The 11,956-nt window shown below is 48.6% G+C and overlaps 1 protein-coding gene across 6 annotated transcripts; it reads left to right on the top strand.

Annotated features, from left to right (window-relative positions):
* Window positions 1-469: 469 nt before the first annotated feature.
* On the top strand, window positions 470-11,328 carry si:dkey-39a18.1 (uncharacterized protein LOC557637 homolog). 6 transcript variants are annotated; one of them, XM_065021273.1, is made up of 6 exons: window positions 470-681; window positions 1,361-1,425; window positions 1,858-1,948; window positions 2,213-2,430; window positions 3,365-3,487; window positions 10,208-11,328. In XM_065021273.1, exons 3-6 carry the CDS (start codon window positions 1,862-1,864, stop codon window positions 11,244-11,246), a joined length of 1,467 nt encoding a protein of 488 aa, XP_064877345.1. In that variant the 5' UTR covers window positions 470-681; window positions 1,361-1,425; window positions 1,858-1,861; the 3' UTR covers window positions 11,247-11,328. The 6 variants fall into 6 exon arrangements, with proteins under 6 accessions (XP_064877345.1, XP_064877341.1, XP_064877344.1 ...); XM_065021269.1 differs by having other exon boundaries at window positions 1,560-1,948; XM_065021272.1 differs by having other exon boundaries at window positions 1,358-1,425.
* The last annotated feature ends 628 nt before the right edge of the window (window positions 11,329-11,956 follow it).

Below are 11,956 nucleotides of genomic sequence, written 5' to 3'. Positions count from 1 at the left end.
ATCATTTCAAACCTCAAGGTAAAATCCTATAAATCTAGATGATGGTAGCCTAAATCTATTCTGATGCAATCAACTGTGGTAATGTGTAAGACATTTATAGGTCTAACAGGTCTCAGTTATATTAGACTGAGTAGTCCCTGGTCCTTCAGACTGAGTAGTCCCTGTTCCTTTAGACTGAGTAGTCCCTGTTCCTTTAGACTGAGTAGTCCCTGGTCCTTCAGACTGAGTAGTCCCTGTTTTGTGTGGGGTCTTATTGAAGGAGTATGGCCAGCCCATAGCCCTGATATGGCTAGCTTATGATGTCATAGACAGCTACACTCTTAGGAAGAAAAAAAAACAGGTTCTAAGAAGCGTATGATGTCATAGACAGCTACACTCTTAGAAAGAAAAAAAACAGGTTCTAAGAAGCTTATGATGTCATAGCCAGCTACACTCTTAGAAAGAAAAGAAGGTTCCGGAAGTTTTATTTGTCCGTCCCCATAGAAGAACCCATCAGCAGCAGTGGGCTGGCTTAACTGGGACTTTAGAGCTGACCTATCCCCTCCGTGTTAGTTCCCGGTGTCCCTCTGCAAGAGGTAGGAGGGGGCAGACGCAGAGGCAGAGGCAGGCACTCAGGAGCCTCCTCAACACTCTACCTCCCACTAGCCACCCTGCTCAACGGCTGACATGACCAGCACTCAGGTACGACTCACTACTGAACTTCACACAATAACGTAACTCTGTGTCTTTTGAGGTAAGATGTACGCTATAGCTTTATTCTGCAGAAACACTAAACACGCTTGAGTTTGTTCTTCTACTCAAGAAAGGTCTGGCGTGTGATAAAGCGATCTGATTTTGTCCGAATACTCATCATTACCATGAGGTTGTAGGCAGCATTCCCGAGTTCATGTGAGGGTTAAGGACCACTTGAAATGACTTGACTTGAGTATTTTAGAGTTTTTGTGTTTTGGCAGAGAGACAGGAGTGGACCCGATACAACCGGTTATTTCATGGCAAATTTTAAACTTAATCAACAATTTTACCTTAAAAACACTAAGCGGGTTAATTTTAAAAGACTTCTCTTGAATCAGTTTGTCAGATTACCATCCAAGCAATCATTAAACATGCTTTTCCTCCGCCCAGAGCTGGAATTAAAGCAGCAAAATGCTATTTATATGCAAATATAAATAATAAATAAATAAATGGCTTCCCGCACTAATAGAATCTTACCGGTGCTGCTGGCTGAAAGAATGAATCATTACCACAACAACAAAAAATGCTAATTCTAATGAATAGGAATGTTTAAATTAATTCTCAGTTTGGAAACGTCATTTAAAGGTTTTTAAAAGCTATTTTCTGTCTCCCGGCTCTTCTACAGTAGATATGAGGACAACAGCTGCATCCTGAGCTGACAAAGAAACACTTCATTGAAGGAACAAGAGGCTGGTGAGTGGGTTTATAATATATTGATGCAAAAAAAAACATTTTTTTTTGTTGAAGTTATGAGTTTTTATGTCTCTAAAGAAATTGTCCAAGGATTGGACAAACGTTGTGGATAAACAACATTTCTTTATCTCTAGGGAAGTTGAACACATACTACACAATATCAGGATTGGATAAACGTTGTGGATAAACAACGTTTCTTTATCTCTAGGGAAGTCGAACACATACTACACAATATCAGGATTGGATATTCAGATAGTTTCAAGTTGTTTATTGACATTGTTTATCTCTATAAAAGTTGTACAGCGTATAGCTTCATAGGTACCAGAGATCTATATAACCCTGTTTCCTCGTCTATTCTGAGGAAACATCCATGTGTCTTGTGGACAGGCCCTCTGATCAGCAGCACTTCCTTAATAAGATGCACCTCCCCAGGATCATGAAGAGAACCCAGTCACCCCACAGAGAGACCGTTTCCCCTGTCCTCTCATACTACTCAGAGCCAGCCTACCTGCAGCACCGTAAGGTAGAGTACAGGAACAGCAGCTACTAAGTCATCTTCATACAGATGCTATCCTCTCTTCTAACACTCTGGAATAGGGTTTAGGGAAAGCACAGGCTTCTTGAAATGATCAATGCACAGCGGTTGATTTGTTAGATCCCAAATTGACCCCCCCCTGTCTACGACCCTCTACGCCCTTCCTGTAGATCTGGAAAGGTCAGATAGGGGTTTCAGACAGAGCATCATATGAACACAACCCCACCCCCTCTGTGTTTTAATTTGGTTCAGGATGTGACTAGAGATCTGGCCCCGCTGCCTGGTGCAACGAGAAGAGGAGCCCTGGATGAGGAAGACCAGGACGAGACGCTGAGCCTACGGAGCATGCCCAGTATGAGAAGCACCCTGAGTCACGCCTCAAAGGTGAAAAGGTCACGGGGCTTCCCGGAGAGACACACCATCCCCGAGCTCAGACTGCCCCCTGTTACTAAGATTCATCCCGACCCCAGGTACTTCCTCACTTCTTTTATTCACATGTTTCTATCAAGGCCACTCCTCGCCATGCAACACTTCCTGTCCCTGAGGGAAAATGCTTTGGATGGAACTGGAGTCAATATGACCCCATGTCTGTATGAGTCAATATAACCCCATGTCTGTATGAGTCAATATGACCCCATGTCTGTATGAGTCAATATGACCCCATGTCTATATGAGTCAATATAACCCCATGTCTATATGAGTCAATATAACCCCAATATAACCCAATGTCTGTATGAGTCAATATAACCCAATGTCTGTATGAGTCAATATAACCCAATGTCTATATGAGTCAATATAACCCAATGTCTATATGAGTCAATATGACCCCATGTCTGTATGAGTCAATACGACCCCATGTGTATACACAGAGTATACCAAACATTAGGAACCTAATATTGAGTTGCAACCCCCCCCTTTCGCACTCGGAACAGCATCAATTTGTCAGGGCATGGACTCTACAAGGTGTTGAAAGCGTTCCACAGGGATGCTGACCCATGTTGACTCCAATGCTTCCCACAGTTGTGTCAAATTGGCTTGATGTCCTTCGGGTGATGGGCCATTCTCGATACACACTGGAAACTACTGAGAGTGAAAAACACAGCAGTATTGTAGTTCTTGACAAAAACTAGTGCGTCTAGCACCTACTACCATACCCTGTTCAAAGGCTCTTAAATATTTTATCTTGCCCATTCACCCTCTGAATGGCTCACAAACACAATCCATGTCTCAATTGTCTCCTCCCTTCCATCTACACTGATTGAAGTGGATTTAACAGGTGACATCAATAAGGGATCATAGCTTCTTTCACCTGGATTCACCTGGTCAGTCTACAGTATGTAATGGAAAGAGCAGGTGTTCCTAATATTTTATCACTCAGTACATGTGTCTTTATGTTTGTCATAGAGCCAGTCTGGAATTGAGGGGTACTGGCTACCTGAGATGTTCCAGACTTCCACCCATCATCAAATCTACCAGAACCCACGAGCCTCTGCACCAGGAAAGACCCCCAGGTCCAGCTGGGTACAGGTTAGATACCTTTCTCAATGTAGGTTCTGCCTAATTACTCACGGCCCAATGTGAGGAAGAGGAGCTACTCACACAGTAACTCTACAGGGGCGTCAGGTCCACACCCCTGGGGGACCCCGCCACAGTACTGCTAATAATGGAGTCTCACGCTTCTCCCCCCCCCCCAGGTATAGTCTATATACAGCAATCATCCCTCCCCAGGTATAGTCTATATACAGCAATCATCCCTCCCCAGGTGTAGTCTATATACAGCAATCATCCCTCCCCAGGTGTAGTCTACATACAGCAATCATCCCTCCCCAGGTATAGTCTATATACAGCAATCATCCCTCCCCAGGTGTAGTCTATATACAGCAATCATCCCTCCCCAGGTGTAGTCTACATACAGCAATCATCCCTCCCCAGGTATAGTCTATATACAGCAATCATCCCTCCCCAGGTATAGTCTATATACAGCAATCATCCCTCCCCAGGTAGTCTATATACAGCAATCATCCCTCCCCAGGTGTAGTCTATATACAGCAAGCATCCCTCCCCAGGTATAGTCTATATACAGCAATCATCCCTCCCCAGGTGTAGTCTATATACAGCAATCATCCCTCCCCAGGTGTAGTCTATATACAGCAATCATCCCTCCCCAGGTATTGTCTACATACAGCAATCATCCCTCCCCAGGTATAGTCTACATACAGCAATCATAGTCTATATTCATACAGCAATCGTCCCTCCCCAGGTATTGTCTACAGCAATCATCCCTCCCCAGGTATTGTCTACATACAGCAATCATCCCTCCCCAGGTATAGTCTACATACAGCAATCATCCCTCCCCAGGTGTAGTCTACATACAGCAATCATCCCTCCCCAGGTGTAGTCTACATACAGCAATCATCCCTCCCCAGGTGTAGTCTACATACAGCAATCATCCCTCCCCAGGTGTAGTCTACATACAGTAATCATCCCTCCCCAGGTGTAGTCTACATACAGTAATCATCCCTCCCCAGGTATAGTCTACATACAGCAATCATAGTCTATATTCATACAACAATCATCCCTCCCCAGGTATAGTCTACATACAGTAATCATCCCTCCCCAGGTATAGTCTACATACAGCAATCATCCCTCCCCAGGTGTAGTCTACATACAGCAATCATCCCTCCCCAGGTGTAGTCTACATACAGTAATCATCCCTCCCCAGGTATAGTCTACATACAGTAATCATCCCTCCCCAGGTATAGTCTACATACAGTAACCATCCCTCACATTTACATTACATTTAAGTCATTTAGCAGACGCTCTTATCCAGAGCGACTTACAAATTGGTGCATTCACCTTATGACCTCCAGTGGAACAGTAGTGCATCTAAATCTTTTCAGGGGGAGGGGGGGTGAGAGGGATTACTTTATCCTATCCTAGGTATTCCTTAAAGAGGTGGGGTTTCAGGTGTCTCCGGAAGGTGGTGATTGACTCCGCTGTCCTGGCGTCGTGAGGGAGTTTGTTCCACCATTGGGGGGCCAGAGCAGCGAACAGTTTTGACTGGGCTGAGCGGGAACTGTACTTCCTCAGTGGTAGGGAGGCGAGCAGGCCAGAGGTGGATGAACGCAGTGCCCTTGTTTGGGTGTAGGGCCTGATCAGAGCCTGGAGGTACTGAGGTGCCGTTCCCCTCACAGCTCCGTAGGCAAGCACCATGGTCTTGTAGCGGATGCGAGCTTCAACTGGAAGCCAGTGGAGGGAGCGGAGGAGCGGGGTGACGTGAGAGAACTTGGGAAGGTTGAACACCAGACGGGCTGCGGCGTTCTGGATGAGTTGTAGGGGTTTAATGGCACAGGCAGGGAGCCCAGCCAACAGCGAGTTGCAGTAATCCAGACGGGAGATGACAAGTGCCTGGATTAGGACCTGCGCCGCTTCCTGTGTGAGGCAGGGTCGTACTCTGCGGATGTTGTAGAGCATGAACCTACAGGAACGGGCCACCGCCTTGATGTTAGTTGAGAACGACAGGGTGTTGTCCAGGATCACGCCAAGGTTCTTAGCGCTCTGGGAGGAGGACACAATGGAGTTGTCAACCGTGATGGCGAGATCATGGAACGGGCAGTCCTTCCCGGGAGGAAGAGCAGCTCCGTCTTGCCGAGGTTCAGCTTGAGGTGGTGATCCGTCATCCACACGGATATGTCTGCCAGACATGCAGAGATGCGATTCGCCACCTGGTCATCAGAAGGGGGAAAGGAGAAGATTAATTGTGTGTCGTCTGCATAGCAATGATAGGAGAGACCATGTGAGGTTATGACAGAGCCAAGTGACTTGGTGTATAGCGAGAATAGGAGAGGGCCTAGAACAGAGCCCTGGGGGACACCAGTGGTGAGAACACGTGGTGTGGAGACGGATTCTCGCCACGCCACCTGGTAGGAGCGACCTGTCAGGTAGGACGCAATCCAAGCGTGGGCCGCGCCGGAGATGCCCAACTCGGAGAGGGTGGAGAGGAGGATCTGATGGTTCACAGTATCGAAGGCAGCCGATAGGTCTAGAAGGATGAGAGCAGAGGAGAGAGAGTTAGCTTTAGCAGTGCGGAGCGCCTCCGTGATACAGAGAAGAGCAGTCTCAGTTGAATGACTAGTCTTGAAACCTGACTGATTTGGATCAAGAAGGTCATTCTGAGAGAGATAGCGGGAGAGCTGGCCAAGGACGGCACGTTCAAGAGTTTTGGAGAGAAAAGAAAGAAGGGATACTGGTCTGTAGTTGTTGACATCGGAGGGATCGAGTGTAGGTTTTTTCAGAAGGGGTGCAACTCTCGCTCTCTTGAAGACGGAAGGGACGTAGCCAGCGGTCAGGGATGAGTTGATGAGCGAGGTGAGGTAAGGGAGGAGGTCTCCGGAAATGGTCTGGAGAAGAGAGGAGGGGATAGGGTCAAGCGGGCAGGTTGTAGGGCGGCCGGCCGTCACAAGACGCGAGATTTCATCTGGAGAGAGAGGGGAGAAAGAGGTCAGAGCACAGGGTAGGGCAGTGTGAGCAGAACCAGCGGTGTCGTTTGACTTAGCAAACGAGGATCGGATGTCGTCGACCTTCTTTTCAAAATGGTTGACGAAGTCATCTGCAGAGAGGGAGGAGGGGGGGGAGGGGGAGGAGGATTCAGGAGGGAGGAGAAGGTTGCAAAGAGCTTCCTAGGGTTAGAGGCAGATGCTTGGAATTTAGAGTGGTAGAAAGTGGCTTTAGCAGCAGAGAGAGAAGAGGAAAATGTAGAGAGGAGGGAGTGAAAGGATGTCAGGTCCGCAGGGAGGCGAGTTTTCCTCCATTTCCGCTCGGCTGCCCGGAGCCCTGTTCCTCCCCAGGTCTAGTCTACGTACAGTAATCATCCCTCCCCAGGTATAGTCTACATACAGCAATCATCCCTCCCCAGGTGTAGTCTACATACAGCAATCATCCCTCCCCAGGTGTAGTCTACATACAGTAATCATCCCTCCCCAGGTGTAGTCTACATACAGCAATCATCCCTCCCCAGGTGTAGTCTACATACAGCAATCATCCCTCCCCAGGTGTAGTCTACATACAGCAATCATCCCTCCCCAGGTGTAGTCTACATACAGTAATCATCCCTCCCCAGGTGTAGTCTACATACAGTAATCATCCCTCCCCAGGTATAGTCTACATACAGCAATCATCCCTCCCCAGGTGTAGTCTACGTACAGCAATCATCCCTCCCCAGGTGTAGTCTACATACAGCAATCATCCCTCCCCAGGTCTAGTCTACGTACAGTAATCATCCCCCCCAGGTGTAGTCTACGTACAGTAATCATCCCTCCCCAGGTGTAGTCTACGTACAGTAATCATCCCTGCCCAGGTATAGTCTACGTACAGTAATCATCCCTCCCCAGGTGTAGTCTACGTACAGTAATCATCCCTCCCCAGGTGTAGTCTACGTACAGCAATCATCCCTCCCCAGGTGTAGTCTACGTACAGTAATCATCCCTCCCCAGGTGTAGTCTACGTACAGTAATCATCCCTCCCCAGGTGTAGTCTACGTACAGTAATCATCCCTCCCCAGGTATAGTCTACCAGTAATCATCCCTCCCCAGGTGTAGTCTACGTACAGTAATCATCCCTCCCCAGGTGTAGTCTACGTACAGCAATCATCCCTCCCCAGGTGTAGTCTACGTACAGTAATCATCCCTCCCCAGGTATAGTCTACGTACAGTAATCATCCCTCCCCAGGTATAGTCTACGTACAGTAATCATCCCTCCCCAGGTATAGTCTACGTACAGTAATCATCCCTCCCCAGGTATAGTCTACATACAGCAATCATCCCTCCCCAGGTGTAGTCTACATACAGCAATCATCCCTCCCCAGGTGTAGTCTACATACAGTAATCATCCCTCCCCAGGTATAGTCTACATACAGTAATCATCCCTCCCCAGGTATAGTCTACGTACAGTAATCATCCCTCCCCAGGTGTAGTACGTACAGTAATCATCCCTCCCCAGGTATACAGTAATCATCCCTCCCCAGGTATAGTCTACGTACAGTAATCATCCCTCCCCACAGTAATCATCCCTCCCCAGGTGTAGTCTACGTACAGTAATCATCCCTCCCCAGGTATAGTCTACGTACAGTAATCATCCCTCCCCAGGTATAGTCTACGTACAGTAATCATCCCTCCCCAGGTGTAGTCTACGTACAGTAATCATCCCTCCCCAGGTGTAGTCTACGTACAGTAATCATCCCTCCCCAGGTGTAGTCTACGTACAGTAATCATCCCTCCCCATCATCAGTAATCATCCCTCCCCAGGTGTAGTCTACTACAGTAATCATCCCTCCCCAGGTGTAGTCTACAGTAATCATCCCTCCCCAGTAATCATCCCTCCCCAGGTGTAGTCTACGTACAGTAATCATCCCTCCCCAGGTGTAGTCTACGTACAGTAATCATCCCTCCCCAGGTGTAGTAATCATCCCTCCCCAGGTGTAGTCTACGTAAGTAATCATCCCTCCCCAGGTGTAGTCTCTACAGTAATCATCCCTCCCCAGGTGTAGTCTACGTACAGTAATCATCCCTCCCCAGGGTAGTCTACGTACAGTAATCATCCCTCCCCAGGTGTAGTCTACGTACAGTAATCATCCCTCCCCAGGTGTAGTCTACGTACAGTAATCATCCCTCCCCAGGTGTAGTCTACGTACAGTAATCATCCCTCCCCAGGTGTAGTCTACGTACAGTAATCATCCCTCCCCAGGTGTAGTCTACGTACAGTAATCATCCCTCCCCAGGTGTAGTCTACGTACAGTAATCATCCCTCCCCAGGTATAGTCTACGTACAGTAATCTGTTTTCACAGCTTTAGCTCCTCTAAATATGAGTGTCTTGTTCGTTAAATTCATGGCAACAAATGAAAAGAGAGATGAAGAGGAGAAAGAAGTGCCTCGTCAATATCTCCGGCAGCAGACACACGCGGTCTCATTTTCTGCTTATTAATGATTTAAAGGCTGGTTAGTCTGCTGCCTGAAGCAGGAGGAGAACGGGGGGGGAAGCAGGAGGAGAACGGGGGGAAGCAGGAGGAGAGGAACTCTGAGACATTCATTTAACTATCTGGTGCGAGAAAGAAGGAGAGAGCAGTTGGAGAGAGAGGTTAAGAGCCTGAGCAGAACTGGAGAGTTGTGAGGGCCATGCAGATTACACACTCATACACACACACACACACACACACACACACACACACACACACACACACACACACACACACACACACCACAATCACCTCTAGCATGGAACGCAGTTGGACTAATAAAATGGGCGTAAAGTGGCTCAATATGAAATAAAAAGGAAGAAGTGCTTCTGGAATGCAAACAGCCAATAGGAGGGCTAGCTTTCTGTCAAACAGCCAATAGGAGGGCTAGCTTTCTGTCAAACAGCCAATAGGAGGGCTAGCTTTCTGTCAAACAGCCAATACGGAGAGCTAGCTTTCTGTCAAACAGCCAATAGGAGGGCTAGCTTTCTGTCAAACAGCCAATACGGAGAGCTAGCTTTCTGTCAAACAGCCAATAGGAGGGCTAGCTTTCTGTCAAACAGCCAATAGGAGGGCTAGCTTTCTGTCAAACAGCCAATACGGAGGGCTAGCTTTCTGTCGAACAGCCAATAGGAGGGCTAGCTTTCTGTCGAACAGCCAATACGGAGGGCTAGCTTTCTGTCGAACAGCCAATACGGAGGGCTAGCTTTCTGTCCAACAGCCAATACGGAGGGCTAGCTTTCTGTCGAACAGCCAACACGGAGGGCTAGCTTTCTGTCCAACAGCCAACACGGAGGGCTAGCTTTCTGTCGAACAGCCAATACGGAGAGCTAGCTTTCTCGTAAAAGCCTGAAATTAGATTCTTTATTTAATACTATCTACACCACCTCGGATTTACCAGCCCTGACACGATAATGAGAAGATTCAGAGCAATTCATAAAACCGAGGATGGATCTCTCCAGGGATATAAAACACGAGCTTGTTTTGGAGAATACACCGTGCTGCTGTGTTCACTCTGCAAACTGACTCTGACAATAAATGTCAATGTACAACATATTATACTCTAAATGCCAGCCATTTTCCACACACAGAGAGAGAACATGACATCCCTTTTAAAACATGTTAGAAATCAGAGCACTTACATGTCCCTGTTGTCTCTGTATCTCTCTGCTTTGCATGATGGTAAGACTGAATTCTCAGTCTCTATTCACATTCTGTCTATCACCTGTTGTTGTAGGCCTGAGAAGAAGGGAGATGTTCCCCCTGGACTTCCTGACAAGAAGGGAGATGTTCCCCCTGGATTTCCAGAGAAGAAGACTGTTGGTCTGAAGAAGCAGGGAGATGTTCCCTCTGGACTTCCTGATAAGAAGGGAGATGTTCCCCCTGGACTACCAGAGAAGAAGACTGTTGGTCTGAAGAAGAAGGGAGATGTTCCCTCTGGACTACCAGAGAAGAAGACTGTTGGTCTGAAGAAGAGTTTTAATAATGAGGACCTCCTCAAAGTACCTGTTGTGACCATGTCCAAGATCATTTCTGATCCACCTCCAACTGAGACCCAACACATCACGTTCCACAGCCCCGCGCTGCAGGCCGTGTACCCGATAACCCCTGACAACGAAACGCAAACCAGGAAGCCACAGGAAGATAGAAAACCCCCGTATCCCAGAGTCCTCTCTTCTACATCCACCTGCGCTATATCTAACACCATCGGCCCTGAGAAAGTATACAGATTCCAGCCACACCTTCTGAGAGATAACCCCCCTCCATACTCCTCTGAGTGGACCGATCCAAAGGCTTTAACCCAAGGAAGGACTGAGTGGACTGAACCAAGGGCTCCAACCCAGGGGAGGAGAGAGATGCTGTTGATCAGACTGAGCATCACATGGTCCAAGGCTGAGAACAGCAGCAACCTGAGACAGCCACAGTCCCAGTCTCAGCTCCAGCGTTGCCCCATCCGTCCCCTGAAACCAGCCCTGAGAAGACTACCCATCTCCAACACAAGGAGGCTGAGGGACTGGGGGACGACTTTGGGGTGTCTGTGGGAGGAGGAGGAGGGGTGTGTCCCACCCCCGGTCCGAGTCCAGCCTGGGTTACTGGAACCCTTTACAGGGTTCAAAGAGCACCTCTGTCGCCAGCTTCTCCACCCCCCCACCCCCCTGGCTCAGCTCCTGGAGAAGGCCTCAGAGGGAGACCATATAGACACACAGGCAGACAGACCGGCAGACAGAATAGTAGACAAACAGTATAGACAGACAGGTAGACAGACCGGTAGGTAGACCGGTAGATAGACAGGTAGACAGACCGGCAGACAGACCGGTAGATAGACAGTATCGACAGACAGACCGGCAGACAGACCGGCAGACAGACCGGTAGATAGACAGTATCGACAGACAGGCAGACAGACCGGCAGACAGACCGGCAGACAGACCGTATCGGCAGACAGGTAGACAGACCGGCAGACAGACCGGCAGATAGACAGTATCGACAGACAGGTAGACAGACAGGTAGACAGACCGGCAGACAGACCGGCAGACAGACCGGCAGACAGACCGGCAGACAGACCGGCAGACAGACAGGCAGAGAGACAGGCAGAGAGACAGGCAGAGAGACAGGCAGACAGACAGGCAGACAGACAGGCAGACAGACAGACAGACCGGTAGACAGACAGTATCGACAGACAGGTAGACAGACCGGCAGACAGACCGGTAGACAGACAGTATTGACAGGCAGACAGACCGGCAGACAGAACGGCAGACAGACCGGCAGACAGACCGTATAGACAGACAAGTAGACAGACCGGTAGACAGACAGTATCGACAGACCGGCAGACAGACCGGCAGACAGACCGGTTGATAGACAGTATAGACAGACAAGTAGACAGACCGGTAATGTCCCAGGTTCCTCAGGTGCATACCCTCCAGACCCCCTGCAGTACTCTGCCAGCCCATACGGTGCAGCTGTCTGGATCTCAGGGTCCAGGAGGGGC

Source organism: Oncorhynchus nerka, linkage group LG8 (assembly GCF_034236695.1).
Source record: "Oncorhynchus nerka isolate Pitt River linkage group LG8, Oner_Uvic_2.0, whole genome shotgun sequence".
In the NCBI taxonomy this organism is placed as follows: Eukaryota; Metazoa; Chordata; class Actinopteri; order Salmoniformes; family Salmonidae; genus Oncorhynchus; species Oncorhynchus nerka.
Note: the sequence above shows the minus strand (reverse complement) of the source record. Positions and strands in the feature narration are given on the sequence as shown.